The 14,651-nt window shown below is 53.1% G+C and overlaps 1 protein-coding gene and 1 long non-coding RNA gene across 3 annotated transcripts; one reads left to right on the forward strand and one right to left on the reverse strand.

Moving 5' to 3' along the window:
- Positions 1-177: 177 nt before the first annotated feature.
- On the reverse strand, positions 178-14,513 carry TTI1 (TELO2 interacting protein 1). Of its 2 annotated transcripts, none has more exons than XM_050313887.1 (7): positions 12,209-14,513; positions 11,562-11,759; positions 10,626-10,777; positions 9,675-9,815; positions 8,066-8,270; positions 7,293-7,380; positions 178-1,432 (listed from the first exon to the last, which is right to left on the reverse strand). In XM_050313887.1, exons 1-7 carry the CDS (start codon positions 14,487-14,489, stop codon positions 1,198-1,200), a joined length of 3,300 nt encoding a protein of 1,099 aa, XP_050169844.1. In that variant the 5' UTR covers positions 14,490-14,513; the 3' UTR covers positions 178-1,197. The 2 variants fall into 2 exon arrangements, with proteins under 2 accessions (XP_050169844.1, XP_050169843.1); XM_050313886.1 differs by having other exon boundaries at positions 10,626-10,774; positions 11,556-11,759.
- Positions 8,501-10,629, forward strand: LOC126639240 (uncharacterized). The gene is made up of 3 exons (XR_007628768.1): positions 8,501-8,524; positions 9,143-9,237; positions 10,484-10,629. It is a non-coding gene; the product is annotated as an uncharacterized LOC126639240 (long non-coding RNA).
- Positions 14,514-14,651: the final 138 nt, after the last annotated feature.

Raw genomic sequence — 14,651 nt, forward strand, 5'->3', positions numbered from 1 at the left:
ACTTGTGTTGTCCCTGGAGAAGCAACTAGGAATAAAGCCTGAATAAAACCAGGGAGATGAGGGGAGGTAACCTCAGCTGAGGCAGGTGGGCAACAGCAGCAGTGCCCTTGGGCCCCCCAGTAGGGACATGTTTTGGATGCTCACCCAGGATCCCCAATAATGATACACAAAGCCTGCTCCATGTAACAATCCCTTTATTGCTTTGTGTTTTCTTTTTGTTTGTTTGTTTGTTTCTGAGCTTGCTCCTGAATTTACAGTCAAGATCTAATCCTTTTGCTTCACTTGCATACAAGTTCAGGTGTTAGGAGGCAGCCTGCTGCCAGGAGCCACTCGGGTGAAGCTGAGGGATCCAGGAGTCGGTGAGGTTTGTGAGCAGCCAAGCAAAGCAGTGCCTGTGGACAGGTAGATATTTCACTTAATCCTCCTTGTGGGGGGAGATGGGATTAGAAACGGCCTTAGAGAACCAGGTGACCTGGGCACAGGAGAAGTTGTAAATCACTCCCAGGTGTAAATCAGGGCTGGCTGATTCTCTACAGAACCTCACAGATTGTGAGATGGGGAGCAGAGCACGTTTAGCAGTCTCCAGTCAGTCTCAGCGAACTGCAGCTGTGAGGAGCAGCCCCAATGCTTCTGAGAGGACGTGCTGTTCTTGCCAGTAACACTGGTGAGAAATTTATTGGGAATGCACTTTTTTTCTGAGATTACCTGGTGTTTAAAAAAGTCAGGTTTTTAGTGCACTCCAAACCACATTGTCTTGAAAAAGGGTTAAGGCAAGAAAAAGCTTTTGCTTTGACCTAGCAGTCACTGTCCAGCTGAGAACGGGAGGGATCATCACAGCTGGTCAGAGGGGTGTGGGGCGTGCTGAAGGGGCACTCCCCAAGGATCAAGGGTTGGGAAGTAACTTCTGGAAGATGAATCACTCTTCATACTGAAGAATTTGAAACAGATGTGCTGTTTTCTCTGCACATGGTGCTGGAGAGGTACAGGTCAGGAGGAGTCAGGGTCATGTATCCACCTCATCCTCAAAACACTGCTTCAGAAAACAAACCTTCTGCCGTGAGGTGCCTCAGCCAGTGCCCCGGACCGGGCAGCCCTTCCTCTGCTCCTGAACGACTTGGCGCCTCAAGGACGGCGTTTTCCCAGGTGAGCTGTATCCTGGCGGTTCCTCTCTCCCCTCCCAGCTGCTGTGTGGGTCTGTCAGGGGGGAGACGCCTCCGGAGTGCTGGCCCCTGGCGCTGTGCTCTCGTGCTGCTGCAGCCTGTGCAGCAGGAGCAGCGCGTTGTCGGTGAGCTCGTTGCGCGGCCGCCCCATCCCGCCGAGCCTCACGGGCCGCAGGCTGGCGTGGGGCGGCTCCCAGGGCTCGGGGCAGCACACCTCGCTCAGCAGCAGCCACGTGCTGTCAGGGTCCACCTGCATCAGGTGCAGGAAAACACTGTGGGAAACAGAAGGAAGAAAGGAAAGGAGAGTAAGGAAGAAGGGCTCTTGGTTGGTGCCCGACGGTCGTGAGGAGCTGAGGAAAGCTTGGATGATGTTGGTGGCCTCTGGCAGCTGAACAGGCTCAGCAGCTCGTTACAGAGCCTGGTGCAGTGGCCTCTGTGCCCAAGAGAAGGCAGCTCTGTCTCACAGCTACAGACACATGGGAGAAAATATTGACTGTGCTCCACAGTCAGTTATGGACATCAAACAAGCAGCTGGTGCAGAACTGACCCAGGCTTGGCCCTGGCATGCTGCTGGCACAAGCCTCTCTAAACCAGCCTGTCCCACATGGAAAACCCTGCAGTCACCTCCCCAGCACGTGCTGCTCATGTCTGGGATCTTTTGGGCAACAGCTGCTGCAGAGATCTTAGAAGCAGCTGTCTGTTTTGTTCACCACCCCCTCTGATATTTGGGGAGAGCTGCCTGGGCTGGACCCCAAGGGAAGCTCAATGCTGTATTTGAGGACTTTGTGCTCAAGTGAAGTCTCCCTCCATCCCAAGTCCTTATCAGCTGCCTCAAACTTTCTTCTTTCTGCACAGCACACCTTTCACAAAGCAGGATTTTAAAACAAAACACAACCTTCGTTAACAACAGAATGAAGGAAAAGAAGAATCTGCAACTTCCTAGAGGCTTTAATGCTGTGCTGATGGTTTTCACTTTGCATTTCAATACCCAGGGAAGATGGGATTTGCCTTTCCAGCATGCCCTTCACACTGGGCTCCAGCTGAGCTGCTGGGACACAGCTGCTGCTGGAGAGCAGGAAACTCGAGGAGCTAAAGAGCAAACTGCTGATCTGTGTGACCTACACTTACCCACCCACTCCTGCTCAGGAGGTGTGGTGGGCTTAACTGGTATTAACTTCTCTGGCTGTGCCATGGCCAAAATTAGATTGGAATTTGCAGGCTGCCCTGACAGCCCTGCAAGGCCTCTACCTGCCTGGTGCTGAGTGCTCTGTGAGCACCACTGGTAGTCAGCACTCCACAAACCTGCAGGACAGCTTTCCAAGATTCCAGTAAAGCCCAGCCACAAGTCTCAGTTCTCCAGTTTGCTCTGAAATCATGGGAGACCAGCACTGCTCAGGGAGGTAACGGGAACAGAAATCATGCTGGCCTGTCTCTGCTCCCCCAAGAAGCACAGGACTGAACCTCCTTCTCTAAAAGCAAAGATCACCTGCTACAAAAGCCACATAAAATCTGACTGCTGCCCAAACTTCTCCCTGAAGAACTCATCCCTCAAGTGAGCTTGCTTCCTGTGTAAAGCAGGGAGAAATCCCTTTGAGAAGCTCTCCTCTGAAAGGGAGTGTGGTGCCACGGGCGACTTGAAAGAGCACAGAATTGAGATGAAGGCGCGAGAAAGCTCTCTCTCCTCTTCACAGCAACCTTGTGGATGTGTGACTCGTTTTTCCACCAGTAGCCAAAGCTGCTGCTTTTGCCTCTCTGCCATTTACACCTCGCCTGTCCCTCAGGGCGGGTCTCTGAACAGCAAGGGGGGAGATGTCACCACTGAAAAGCTGTTGGCAGCATCCCCTCCCAAAGGTGCAGGCAGTGCCTATCTGCCTGCTCCAGAGGAGCCAGCAGGAAATGTGCTCCACGGTGATAGCTGGGCTTGGCAACAGCTGCCTCGACAAAATGACTGTTTTTCTGTGGGATGGGGTGGCCAGATGCAGGTGAGCTCACAGGACTCCTTGCTCCCCTGGCTTTGTTCCTGCAGCTCTGCTGACTGGAAGGGGAGGACTGGCCCGACTTGGTGCCAAATCAAGGCTGGCTGGCAGGGTCCAGAGCTCACACCACTGATATCCCAGCTCCAGCTCTCCAAGCCCTGTCCCTGGCGCTCATTTGGCTGTGCCAGCATGAGCACACAGCTCTGTCTGCCAGCAAACACCGGATCCCAGAGGTTCCCCCCAGTTTACCACAGGCTGCTGCTGGTGGGCAGCTGCAGAGAGGAAATCCTCACTCCTTACAGCTGGGAAAGGGCTGGGCAAAGGTGGTGAATAGCTGGGAAGTAAACAGGGGGATGTGGAACACTGGCTGCTGCTCCCCAGCACATGCACAGCTGCACCTCTTACACTCACAGCACAGGCACTCTGCTCTCCAACCTCTCCACAATCAGCTGCTCGGGGGGGAGAGCGACCCTCAGAGATTACCCAGTCCTTGGAGCACTGCTGCCTCTGCTGCCCATAATGGCTCGAGGCTGTGATTATCTCTGATAGCCTGGAGTGCTCTGCAGCTTAAAGAACAACTTGACTTTTACATTTTCAAACTAACTCTGGGGTAGTTTCCAAGCAACCTGTTTCCATAGCAAAGATTCCTGGGGTTAATCCAAGTTTGTTTTCTCTTGTTGCCTTTTTCTTTTTTTAAAAAAATATCACTTTATTGAATTTTGCCTTGTGCAGGTGGCTGTTCTGGTGTGCTTCAGCCCAGCCTGGGAATGACAGCTGACAATCAGTATGCTGCAAACCACACAACCAAAACAAAAGAGGTAAGCTGCATAATCAACCTTGGTATCTCAAAAGGTCCCAAAATAGCTCATATTTGTCCCAGGTGTACTGAACTTATTCCACTAGCACAGAGCAGTTGGGCTATTCCATTGTCTTTTCCCAAGCTCTATGCAAAGCCACAGCACAGTGACTAGGCTGGCTGAAGGACAAGGCTTTTCATCCCTGCTGAATGTTTAACTGGATACAGCTCACCACAAGGCTTCAGTGAGAACTGGGAAAATTATTTCTACATCTGGGGCGGGGGAAAACCTATTCCTGTCCAGACTGTTGACTGAAAGGTCAAACATAAACTTCACAGGCTGTAAACATTCAGTAGGAATTAAGTGTAAATTTTGAAACAGAAAGAATGGAAGACTACCTGTCAGTCTTGACAGAGGCCAATGGCAATTTCTTAATCTCTTTTCCTTCAAGGTTTTATTGCCCGGATTGAAAAGCTTGTCAGGGATGATGCAACTTCACGAATTGACAAGAAGCTTAAATTTACACCCTGGAACTTTCACCATCTCCCCTGGCCTTGTTCCCAGTGCTGAGGTCCCACAACCCCCATTTTGCTGCTCAGTTGTTTCTGGGAACTTCACCCACCCTTGCACTGATTCATCTTCAGTGAAAGCAAAGAGTTATTTAGTGCCCCCTGGAATTTCCAAACTGTTCTTCAGTAGGTTTGGTCTCTTTGGGGATTTTACATTTGGTTTTTGTTTGTTGTTTGTTTATTTTTTTAAAAAGCTTTGGATAATACTCTCCTGGAATACTCCCAGCAGTCATCTTCTAGTAAAGCCTATTGTTATTGTCCCATTTTTTCTTCCTCAGACATGCTGGAGTTCTTTTTTTCCCCAGCATCTATTTTTGCCTGTTGAGTATTGCATGAAGCTGCAGTTACAAAAAACCACTTACTCCCACTGCTTCATCTAATAAAGCTACAGGGTCCCATAAATGGGATTAAGCAGCCTCCTTGGGGCATGATAACATCCATGGATGACAGCCAAACTTTTTTTTCCCTTTCCCTCCCCCCTCCTTTTTGGCTCCAGCACCTTGGCCAAAAATTCCTGCTCAGCCCATTGCATGCCTACAAAATCCTCACAGAGTCAGTGCAAGGTGTTTGGAGCTACAGCTGACCTTGTTCTTGACAGGTCACAACCCATCAGTTGAATAAGAATCCAAAGAGCTGAGCAAAGGCCAGTTAGTATAAATCACTATGGCAAGCTGATTCCAAACATCCTTTTACCTCGTATGATTTCTGCAGTGATAAAGCTGAGTTATGTGACGTACACTGGCACTCAGGCTGGGGCCAAGATTAGTTCTGGTCTATCTGTTTTTAGAAGCATTTAAAATGCAGAATTTCTCATGTATCAGGCTGATAACGTTGCCCTTGCCTAGATGGAAAGGGCCTCATGTGTGACAACCTGTGTCAGTTTGCAGGATTGCTTTCAGGCACGTGCAGAGGAAGGAGAAGGGCCAGAACTTACAGGAATGGGGTGGTTCAGCAGCTGCAGAATGGAAATTGAAGTGTGGTGAGAAGTGATTTTTATCCAGGTGCTGGAGCTGATTGTTATGGTGCAAACTAATTTTGACTTTCCCAAGCTGAAACCTTGGTTTAGAGTACTGTAGTTAAAAGTGAGTGTGATACCCTTAACTCTGACCCATCCAGGCTCCAAGACTGGGGATCACACAAGACTAAACTAAAAAAATAAACCCCAAAAGAAGCCCCCAGGTGCTGCCATGTGCATGGTTACTGTCAGGCCAGACATAATGCATGCCTCAGTGCATACATGTGCCTAGTTTAAGAGGAGAGAGCAAGGACTTCAGTGAGCAGCTTGGTTCAGTGACATTATGTGAGATACGGTGCATCAAAGGCATGGGGGGAGGAGCAAAACATACGGCATTTTTCCCTTGAAGTAGAATAAAAATAACGTGCAGGAGAAAAACGCTACTTGCCCTGAACTTCACTGCCCTTTTCCTCCAACAAGTGAGCTCGCTTCAGCGTGCAGCTTCTAAAAGGGCTCATTTTGTATTCCCTCCACCCCTGCTGAGGGGGGGAAATTGCACAGCTTCTCCAGCTGCTTAGTTAATGATTTAAAAGCCTCAGATTCCAAATATCTAGATGAATCGTGGTGCTCTGCTTTCCATCCAGCACAGACGATGCTTTATTGCAGCGAGGGTCTGCATGCCCACAGAGCAGAGCCCCCCTCTGCAGAACAAAACGCCGCTGGAGCCTGCTGTGCTGCCGTGAAAAGCCTCGGAGGTAAAAATAAACCTGCTCCCACCCGCTCGGGGACACAAACAAAGGAACGCTCCAGCCCCGGGGAGGGCTCGCTCGGATCTGCTGCCCGGCCACACAAAAGCCGCCGCGCCCCCGGGAGCCCGGGCTTTGTGAGAGGGAACGGATGGGATGCCCTTCCCTCTGCTTCCCTTTCCAGCAGCCTGCCCTGGAAATCTGGAAGCTGCAGAGCCTGCGGAACCTGCTGGCTTCCCCCTCCCCTCAGGGCAGGGCCACACAAGAAGAGGGGGTTGGCTTTTGCCCCCCCTGTCCTTCAGCAGAGGGGCCCGGGTTTGTGATTTATGTCCTGTGTTCTGTAACTGGACTCGCTTTGTCTCCTGAAATCTCCGGCCTTGGTTCCAGGTGACAACATGTGACAACAGTGATTTCTTATCCTGACAGCAGGAACATGCTGAGGAGGATTTTGTACACCAAGCAGCAAAATAACGTCTGTCAACACTTTATAGAGCTGGTGTGTGTTCACCTAAACTGTTTGTGCTCCTTCAGACTCTCCCAGCCTCCTCAGAGCAGCAGTGGTGCCAAGACTGACAGCTTCCCAAACAAACTCCGGTCCACCTGGCATTGCCTGGGTTGGTGTGATCACAGGAGCCCAGGGAAAATGGAAGGATAACAGAAGTAAATCCCCCAGCCTGCAGAAGGTATTAAGTGATAAAATACAAGGGAATGCCTGGCACATCTTCTTCCATAGCTGTCTTTCCTCTGCAGTTTGATGCCACCAGTGGGCCAAGAGCCCCAAGTATTCAGGCATAGGAGGTGGTTAGGGAAAAGGCAAGTAGCAAATCTTCCCCTCTGTCCCCAAATGCACTGCAAGGTCACCTGAAAGCCAACTGTAACTTCTGAGCAAGCTGACAGCTGACCTCTCTAGCTCATTCTGGGGAGTAAAGGATACTTCACCACTGAAAACTTCCACGAAAGACCCTGTTGTACAGGACTCAAACGTGCCGGAGGGAGGAATGAGAAAGGTGCAAAAGGAATGGGATGACCATGCTCCCTCTGTTCCCCATTATCTGTACACCCAACACACCTGCATTTAAGAGACATTACCTCTGGGCAGCTTCTTGCAGTTTGACGGGTTGCTTGGCACTGAGGTAAATCAGGCAGGCATCTGCCACTTTATTCAGGTCACTCTCGCCTGCAGAAATGGAACAGGAAAGAAGGGTAGGAGGTGACCTCCTCAGCGGCTGCTGCCTAATGGAATCAGCTCCAAATTGGCAGCAAGAAGCTTCTGAGCCTTTGAGCTGTCTGACCCGGAGCTCTTCTGACCTTGCCTCTTAAGCATCTTGCTGCAAAGCCAGGAAAGCAATCAAGGGCACCGAGAGGAAAAGAGCAACTCGCCAGCAAAGCTTCTCCCTCATCAAAGTCAGCTCCAGAAATTTAACTCTGATGAATTTCTGAGAGTTTAATTCAGTAGAAGAGTGTGGTGTGCTGGACTTGAAGGGTCACCCAGAGAGATGCCCCAAAGTGGAACCAGTCGAGCTGGTCAGAACTCTTATCCAGGCTCCAGTTTGTCAGGTAAGAACAAACTATGGCCCAACAGCAACCCAGACACTCCACTGCACACCCCACTTCCCATGCCCAGGTTGGGATGAGCAGTCAGATTTTCACATGTGCTGGGAACCTTCTCTGCTGTTTGTCTCCTGGGGAGTAAAGACTGCCCAGCACCTCTTCACAGAGCTCCCAGGAGGACAGACTCAGGCTGCAGAAGGATCAGGGAATCAACCCCACGGGGCAGCAGGAGGAGAAAGCAGCAAGCTGAGATGAAAGAAGAGGCAAGGCTGGTAGAGATCCACCCAACCTGTGCTCTCCCTGGTACTCACCCATGTCCAGGCTCTCGCAGAGAGAGCCCAGGCCCTGCAGCACAGCCAGCTGCAGCTTGAAGGCAAGAGTGTGGCTGTACACGGGCCCGGCTCTGGCACTTGCTGGGGCCTGGCTGAGGAGGGAACTGGTCAGCTTGGGCAGGACATCTTTGGAGAACCTCTGCCTCAGGAAATCCCCACAGGTTTGAGCCAAGGTACACAGCACCTAAGAGAGACAGCAGTTACAGGGGTGCAGGGCACACGAGGGCCTGGGAGGATGCTCAGGGGGTTCAGGCATTCGTTCCCCTGGAGAATTTCTCTTTTTTTTTTGCAGGAGAGAGCAATGTGACCATGTCTGCTGCAGCTTCCCCATAATGAGCAGTGGGTGAATGTTTGAGAGGCTGAGTGAGCTGCACCCTGCTCTGCAGTGTTCACCTGTCTGACCTCCTGGGCTGCCCTTCCCTCATTAGCACAGTAAAGGTAAGAGCAGCTGTGCAGTCTTACTCAAAATTACTGGAGGAGGCTCTGATGGAAAATGCCATTAAATATCATCATATCATTAAATCCCCTTCGTGGTGCAGACAGCCCATCTTTCCAAGCACCCAAGGGAGCAGAAAGGCCAATGGGCCACAGCACAGGGCACCCAGCACTACTGGAGTGTGCCCAGGATCAAACCCAGACTGGGTAGAGAATGGCCCTAACTACATGTAAAAACAAAAGGGGATCCATGGGGCCAGAATGCTGATTTCTCCTGAAACTTTACTGAGATCATGGTCTCAGTGTGCAGGACTGAGATGCTGGTTATGTTGTGTTTGCCTTACACTGATAAGACACTTCTTGTCTTGGAATGTAGGCAGGAAGACACTCCAAGGGGAATTCATACCAGAAAACCCAAGCTGGGTGCTAATTGTAATGATCACTTGAACTTCTCAAGAGTTAATTAGTTTTTGTATAGCAATCTCTCCCTTCTTTGAGGGCAGGCACATGACAGATATGGCTACTCTGAAACTCTAGTGTGTGGCTTCTTGAATCTGGGCAATCAAAACTCTCTTTATTCACACTGAAGGATTCTACAATGAATCTCATTCTGCCCAGCAGATGAATCCCTGTGAAACCCTGGGGCTGGCAACCTCTGGAAACGTGCTTTACTGGCCATCCTGTGACTCAGGAGGAGACTGTAGCCAGCTGACGAGGTCAGGAGCTCTTTAATAATGTCATTATAAGGCCAAGTCTTTGTTTAACCTCTCCCCTCCCCTGCCAATTCCTCAATCGTGAAATATTCCCTTATCTTCAGTCTGAGACCTCCAAAGAGGGTGCTGGGACTGTGGCTCCAGCAAGGCACTGTACAGTGCCTCTGACAGCTGCTCAGGCTGCAGAACAGTTCTCCTTGTCCCTGCAACAACCACCAGCACTGCTGCTTCCCCCAGGAACGGTGCCAAGGGTTCACCTGTGGAACAGCTGCAGTGGGAATGGTACGACCCCACCCACTGCAGGGCGGTGATCCCATGCTCCAAACCACATTTAAGCATCACTGCAGGAGCTTGGTGCTCCTCTCCTGGGCTGCAGCACTGCCTCAAGCCACTTCCCTTCCCAGCCCCAGCCTGAAGGCTGCTGGCAGTCCCTGCCATACCTTGAAGGCTCTGAGCACTGCCAGAGGGTCGTCACTGATCAGCCGGGTGACGAGAGCTGGCCAGACACGGTGAGCCATGGGCAGCAGATGGTTTCCGTGAGGATGCAGCACAGTTACACAGAGCTCCAGCACGTCCAGGACCTGGCCAGGAGGGGAGGGAACAGACTCTGAGTGCTGCAGTGCCAGGCATTCAGGTGAATCCCAGCATCCCACCGGGAAGCTGGGAGGGTTTGAATAGCAAAGGGTGTGGTTTTACTGCAGCAGGAACTGGGACAAGTGAACAGTGCTCAGAGCACAGGACCTGTTTGGAAAGGCACAAGTACTGCAGTGATGTGCTGGGTACAGAGTTGGGCTGGGAGCAGGGCAGGACTCCTGGCCTGAACTGCACATTCAGATCCCGCAGGGGCAGCAGGATCACCTGGCAGAGCTGGGGCCTCTGGGCTGAGAATCTGGGTTATGCCTCACTGCTGCATTTTCTGTCTCGCTTTGCACTTTAAAAGGAGGCCACCTTCAAAGGATTTTCATAATTACAAAAAAAAGCCAGGCTTTTAGCCCTGCTTATCATCACCCCAGCAACTTCAAAAACATTCATCAGCCTGTGCACTGCAGCCTGAGGAAGGGGGATGGGAGGCCAGATGGGAGGAAGATGCTTCTGCTTCTTCCACCAAAGGCTGAGGAACAAGACTTTAACTGTCACGAGCGTCAAAGGAAGGCGCCCAACACAAAGCCCCCCTCAAGATGCTGTTCGGCTTGGCTGCCATTCCTAACCCAAACTGCTCCCAGAAAACCGTCTCCCTTTTTCTTGCCAGGCTTGGAGGATCTGTCCTGCTCGAGCATATGGCAGCACGAACCTGGGGATGGCAGGGAGCCCGACGTGCACGGTGCACACGCTGACGAGCTCCCAGCCCCTCCGTGGGCACCATCTGTCCCCTCAGAGCCGCCAGCACCGACCTTGAGCCGCACCCGGAGGCTCCCGTCAGACAGCAGGTGGATGCACCTCTCCATCACATCCCGGGCCAGCTGAGCGTGGATCGGCAGTGCAGCCTCTCCGTCCGTGTCACCGTTGTTGGGCTCCGTCTCAGCAAGCGGGGGAACCTCGTCTGGAAGACAAAACCATTCCTGGAGCTACGAAAATGACTCGGGAGCTCTGGGAGATCGCAATACCTGCCCACAGCCACTCTGAACACTCCTGAGTGAGGCCTTTGGCATTTTTTAGTGTAATTAGGCACAGTCAAGGCTATTCTTGAGTTCTGTGAGGTAGTGTCAGGTTCAGATAGGATGGTGGGGCCAGGGAAGGTTCGCTTGCTTTACGGGACAATGCAGTTGCTCTGACATTTGCAGTTTCTTCTCACCATGGACTTATTTCCCATTGATTTTTATTAAAAATGAAAAGCCTGGGTATTTAAAGATGAAGTATTTAAAGGTCAGGATTGCAGCACAGCCCAGTAAAGACTAAAAAGTTTCCTGTATGAATATCTGCAGTACCTGCCCAGGCCAAGTGAGAAGGGAGTGGTGGCATCATTAGCCAGGAGAAAATGGCACAGGGGTTCCCAAGGGAACATAAGGAGGAAAACGCAGTAGGATCCTGGAAAGAGGAAACTTCTGGCCCTGAAGCCAAATAACCTGTTACAAGGTAAGGAAAAACAGTGTGCTTGTGTCTTAGAGCTACAGCAGCCTTGATCTGCAAACGTTTTGCTCCTGTCCTCACAAAGAACGAAGCAAGAACACCCAGCAGCACCTTACACGAACCAAGGGCATCTCAAAGTACACCTGAGACTGTCAGCCGGGTCCCAGGTCCTCCATGTGACAAAAGGACACCTTGGAGGTCACGCTCTCTCTGCAGGCTGAACATGCTCCTCTCCAGCCACGCACAGTACTGACCTGCCTCCTCCTCCTCCTCCTCCCCCGTGTCAGGAACGTCACCCTCTGCAATCTGCTTCTGCCTCACGTAGTCAAGGAAGAATCGTTCCACTTCTTGCCTTGTCGTTGGCACCTCGTGCTGCCCCTGGGACTGAGCCCCGCTCTGCCTCTTGCCAGTCCACCCTTGCTGGTGTCGCTCAGCGCTGCTCATTCCAGACCACTGGACTGCAAAAGAGGAACCAACGCGTCACTGAACGGCCACGATCCCCTCCTGCAAGTCAGCTGTGATTCCCTGAGAGAAGAGCTCGCCTCTCATGGGACAGCACTACAGACCCAGGCACCTGCTGTCACATCCCTGATGGTATGGGAATGTTAAAACCAAAAAGCAATACGCTCCATGTACTCCTACAGAACACTTATGGGGAGCAGGGAATCCTTCCTTTCTCACCCACAAAAGGCCCATGTTCCTGCAAGGCTGCAGGCCAGACAGAAACCAGAGAGGGGAAGCTACTGGTGATCTTTGCTTGAGCACTGGCCACCAAGCAAAGTGCAGGTGCCATCATGCTACAGCACCTTGGCTACCTGAAACCTCCCCTGGCAAGTGGAAAGGTCCAAGACAAGTACCCTCAGTGACAGCAGGGCTGAGTTACACAAAGTAAACATCATTTTGGTACCTAGAGCTGTCATGACTGAGTGGAGGACCCCGAGGAAGGTGGAAGCCTGGTTGCTGTAAGACTGATCTAGGGCAGACAGGACATCTTGGATAACGTCTTCTACCAGTGGCAGCAGGCTGGCATCTGAATGCCTCAGCATTGTGTCCAGGACCTGGGAAGCATGTGACTGATGTGCCAGCTGGCGCAAATTCAGGGAAATCCCGTTCACCAGATAGTCAGAATTCTCATTAATCAAACACTGCACCGAGTCGTAACTGCAGGCCTCGCATATGTCTGCCAGTGTCCCCAGTGCTGTCTCGCTGATGAGCAGAGTCCTGTCTCCAGCCTTTTCCAGCACAGGGTACAGAGCTGAGAGCAGCAGGAGCCGGAATTCCTTCCCAAGGACGGCAGCAAAGCAGCCAACGCCCTCCAGCTGGATGCAGATCTGCCAGATGTTGCTGTTCATGGAGCGGGTGGTGACCTGGGGCTCCGGGGATGGAAGGAGGACGCTGCTGCACGGGCCCCCCAGACGGGCAGTGAGTCCTGAGCGCTGCAGAGAGTGCTCAGGGCTGGCTTCTTCCGTGTCAACGCTGGTGATCAAATACCAGTTCGCCTGGTCGGTGTACTCATCCAGAATGGAAGTTATGGACCCTTTGAGATCATCCACGCTCGGCGGGACTTCCCTCTCCTGCAGGACATCCACTCCCAGCCCGGCAGCTCCCGTGACCAGCTCGTTGAGGACCATGGCTGCCTGCTTTCTGTACAGGCTGGACTCGCTGTACAGCCCCATGAAGTGATCCACCAGCAGGTAGAGGTTCCCGTAGTAGCCAAGAACACGGCACACCTGCTGAAGGAGCTGGAAAACTCTCTCCTCTGTGAAGAAGCGGAAGTATTTCTTCTGGCACCTGCCCCTCTGCACACCCTGCTGCCAGCAGCCCGGCGGCCCCCAGCGCCGCTCCTCCACGATCTTCACGTCCGTCACGTCCAGCTCCAGGACCTGCACCAGCGCCCGGGACAGGCGCTGCAGGTGGGACACGGAGTTGAGGACGACGTTGATCTTGGGGCCCAGCAGCTTCAGGTAGCCCAGCAACAAGCTCAGCGTGGACACCTTGCCCGTGTCGTCCTGGGAGTTCATGAGGCGAGGAAGCGCCGTGGCCAGGGAATGGAGGTTCTCGGAGAGGACGTCGGCGAGAGCCCTGCTCTGTGCCACGACCCTCTGCTCTGCCATGCCCCGCAGAACCTCGTTACACCTGCTCTGGACCTCGCTGCTTTCGTCATTAACCAGCCCAACCAAGGCCTTTAGGAGGTGACTGAATGAGTCCACCAGTGACTGGCTGCAGTTCCTCAGTAAGTGGTGGACCAGTTCCACCAGCTCCAGTCTCACCTTCCAGTGAGGGTGAACTGAAGAAGATTCAACCACTTTATGCAGGAGGATGGAGAGTTTTTGAGCAGTACTTTTGCTCCAGTCGGGTCCTCTGTGGACCATTAGCTCCGATATTCTGCTTTGTTCCACTGGCAGCTTTTCCTTACTCTTTGGGATTCTGGCTAGCTGTGCATCAGACATTACCGAGCCAACAATCAGATAGAAGAGTCTGATGGCAGAAACGGTGGTTTTGTGACCTTGTTTGATGTCTCCAGTAATAACCCGAGACAGCGTAATGGAAATCCCAGGCAGAAAAGAAGCAAACAAATCCCCACATTGCTGTGCCTCCTCTTCGTCCAGGTGTCGGTGCTCGTGGCAGTCACACTGCAGAACCAGGACCTGTAAGCACTCCAAAGCAGAGATCTTGATTTGCTTGGCTTTCTCTTGCTCCGCAAGGCCCAGAAGCAAAGACACGGCAAACCCCAAGAGCGGGAGGGCGGAGGGTTGGTACAGGGACAAGACAACATCCCCATAAGCCGAGTGCATCAGGGTGTGGAGCGCCTGGATCACGGCCAGCTTCAGCTCCTCGGACAGCGGGGCGGGCTTGCCCGAGCCGGGCGGGGGAGCCAGGCAGGTGCAGAGCTCGGAGAAGAGCTCCTGCAGCAGCTCCCGCTTCCTCACGCACGTCGCCGCCAGCACGGAGGAGATGCACTGCACCAGGCTCTGCACCAGCCGCTCCTGCTTGGGGCCCGGCACCCGCAGCGCGAAGCGCAGCGGGAACAGCACGTACTCCTGCAGCTCCTGCAGGGCCGCGCCGCTCACCGCGGCCAGGTGCGCCTGCAGCCGCCGCACGTTCTCCACCGTCTGCGCCCGCGTCAGCTGCACGCAGGCGGGGCGCAGCGCCCCGAAGGCGGCCTGCGGGGTGTCGAACACGGCCATGCCGGAGGGCCCTGCCCGGCACCGGCACCGGCACGGCGCTGGGGCCCGGCGGCCCTGAGGGTGCCGGAAGTGACGCGGCGGCCCCGGCGCTGGCGGCGCCACAAAGCTCCCGCGGGCGCGGGGCGGGCGGCGCGAGGGAAGTCGCGGCTGCGGGCAGTGCGC

Source organism: Myiozetetes cayanensis, unplaced genomic scaffold (genome assembly GCF_022539395.1).
Source record: "Myiozetetes cayanensis isolate MyiCay16 unplaced genomic scaffold, myiCay2020 scf19, whole genome shotgun sequence".
Taxonomy (NCBI): domain Eukaryota; kingdom Metazoa; phylum Chordata; class Aves; order Passeriformes; family Tyrannidae; genus Myiozetetes; species Myiozetetes cayanensis.

Bases quoted from the DNA above. Each gene is read 5' to 3' on its own strand.
- TTI1 (XM_050313886.1), bottom strand. From the start codon at position 14,489: ATGGCCGTGTTCGACACCCCGCAGGCCGCCTTCGGGGCGCTGCGCCCC. The intron at 10,775-11,555 runs GTCAGTACTGTG...TTTGTCTTCCAG, and splicing joins GGAGGAGGAGGAGGAGGCAG to ACGAGGTTCCCCCGCTTGCT. The intron at 8,271-9,674 runs GTATGGCAGGGA...TGTCTCTCTTAG, and splicing joins CAGTGCTCAGAGCCTTCAAG to GTGCTGTGTACCTTGGCTCA.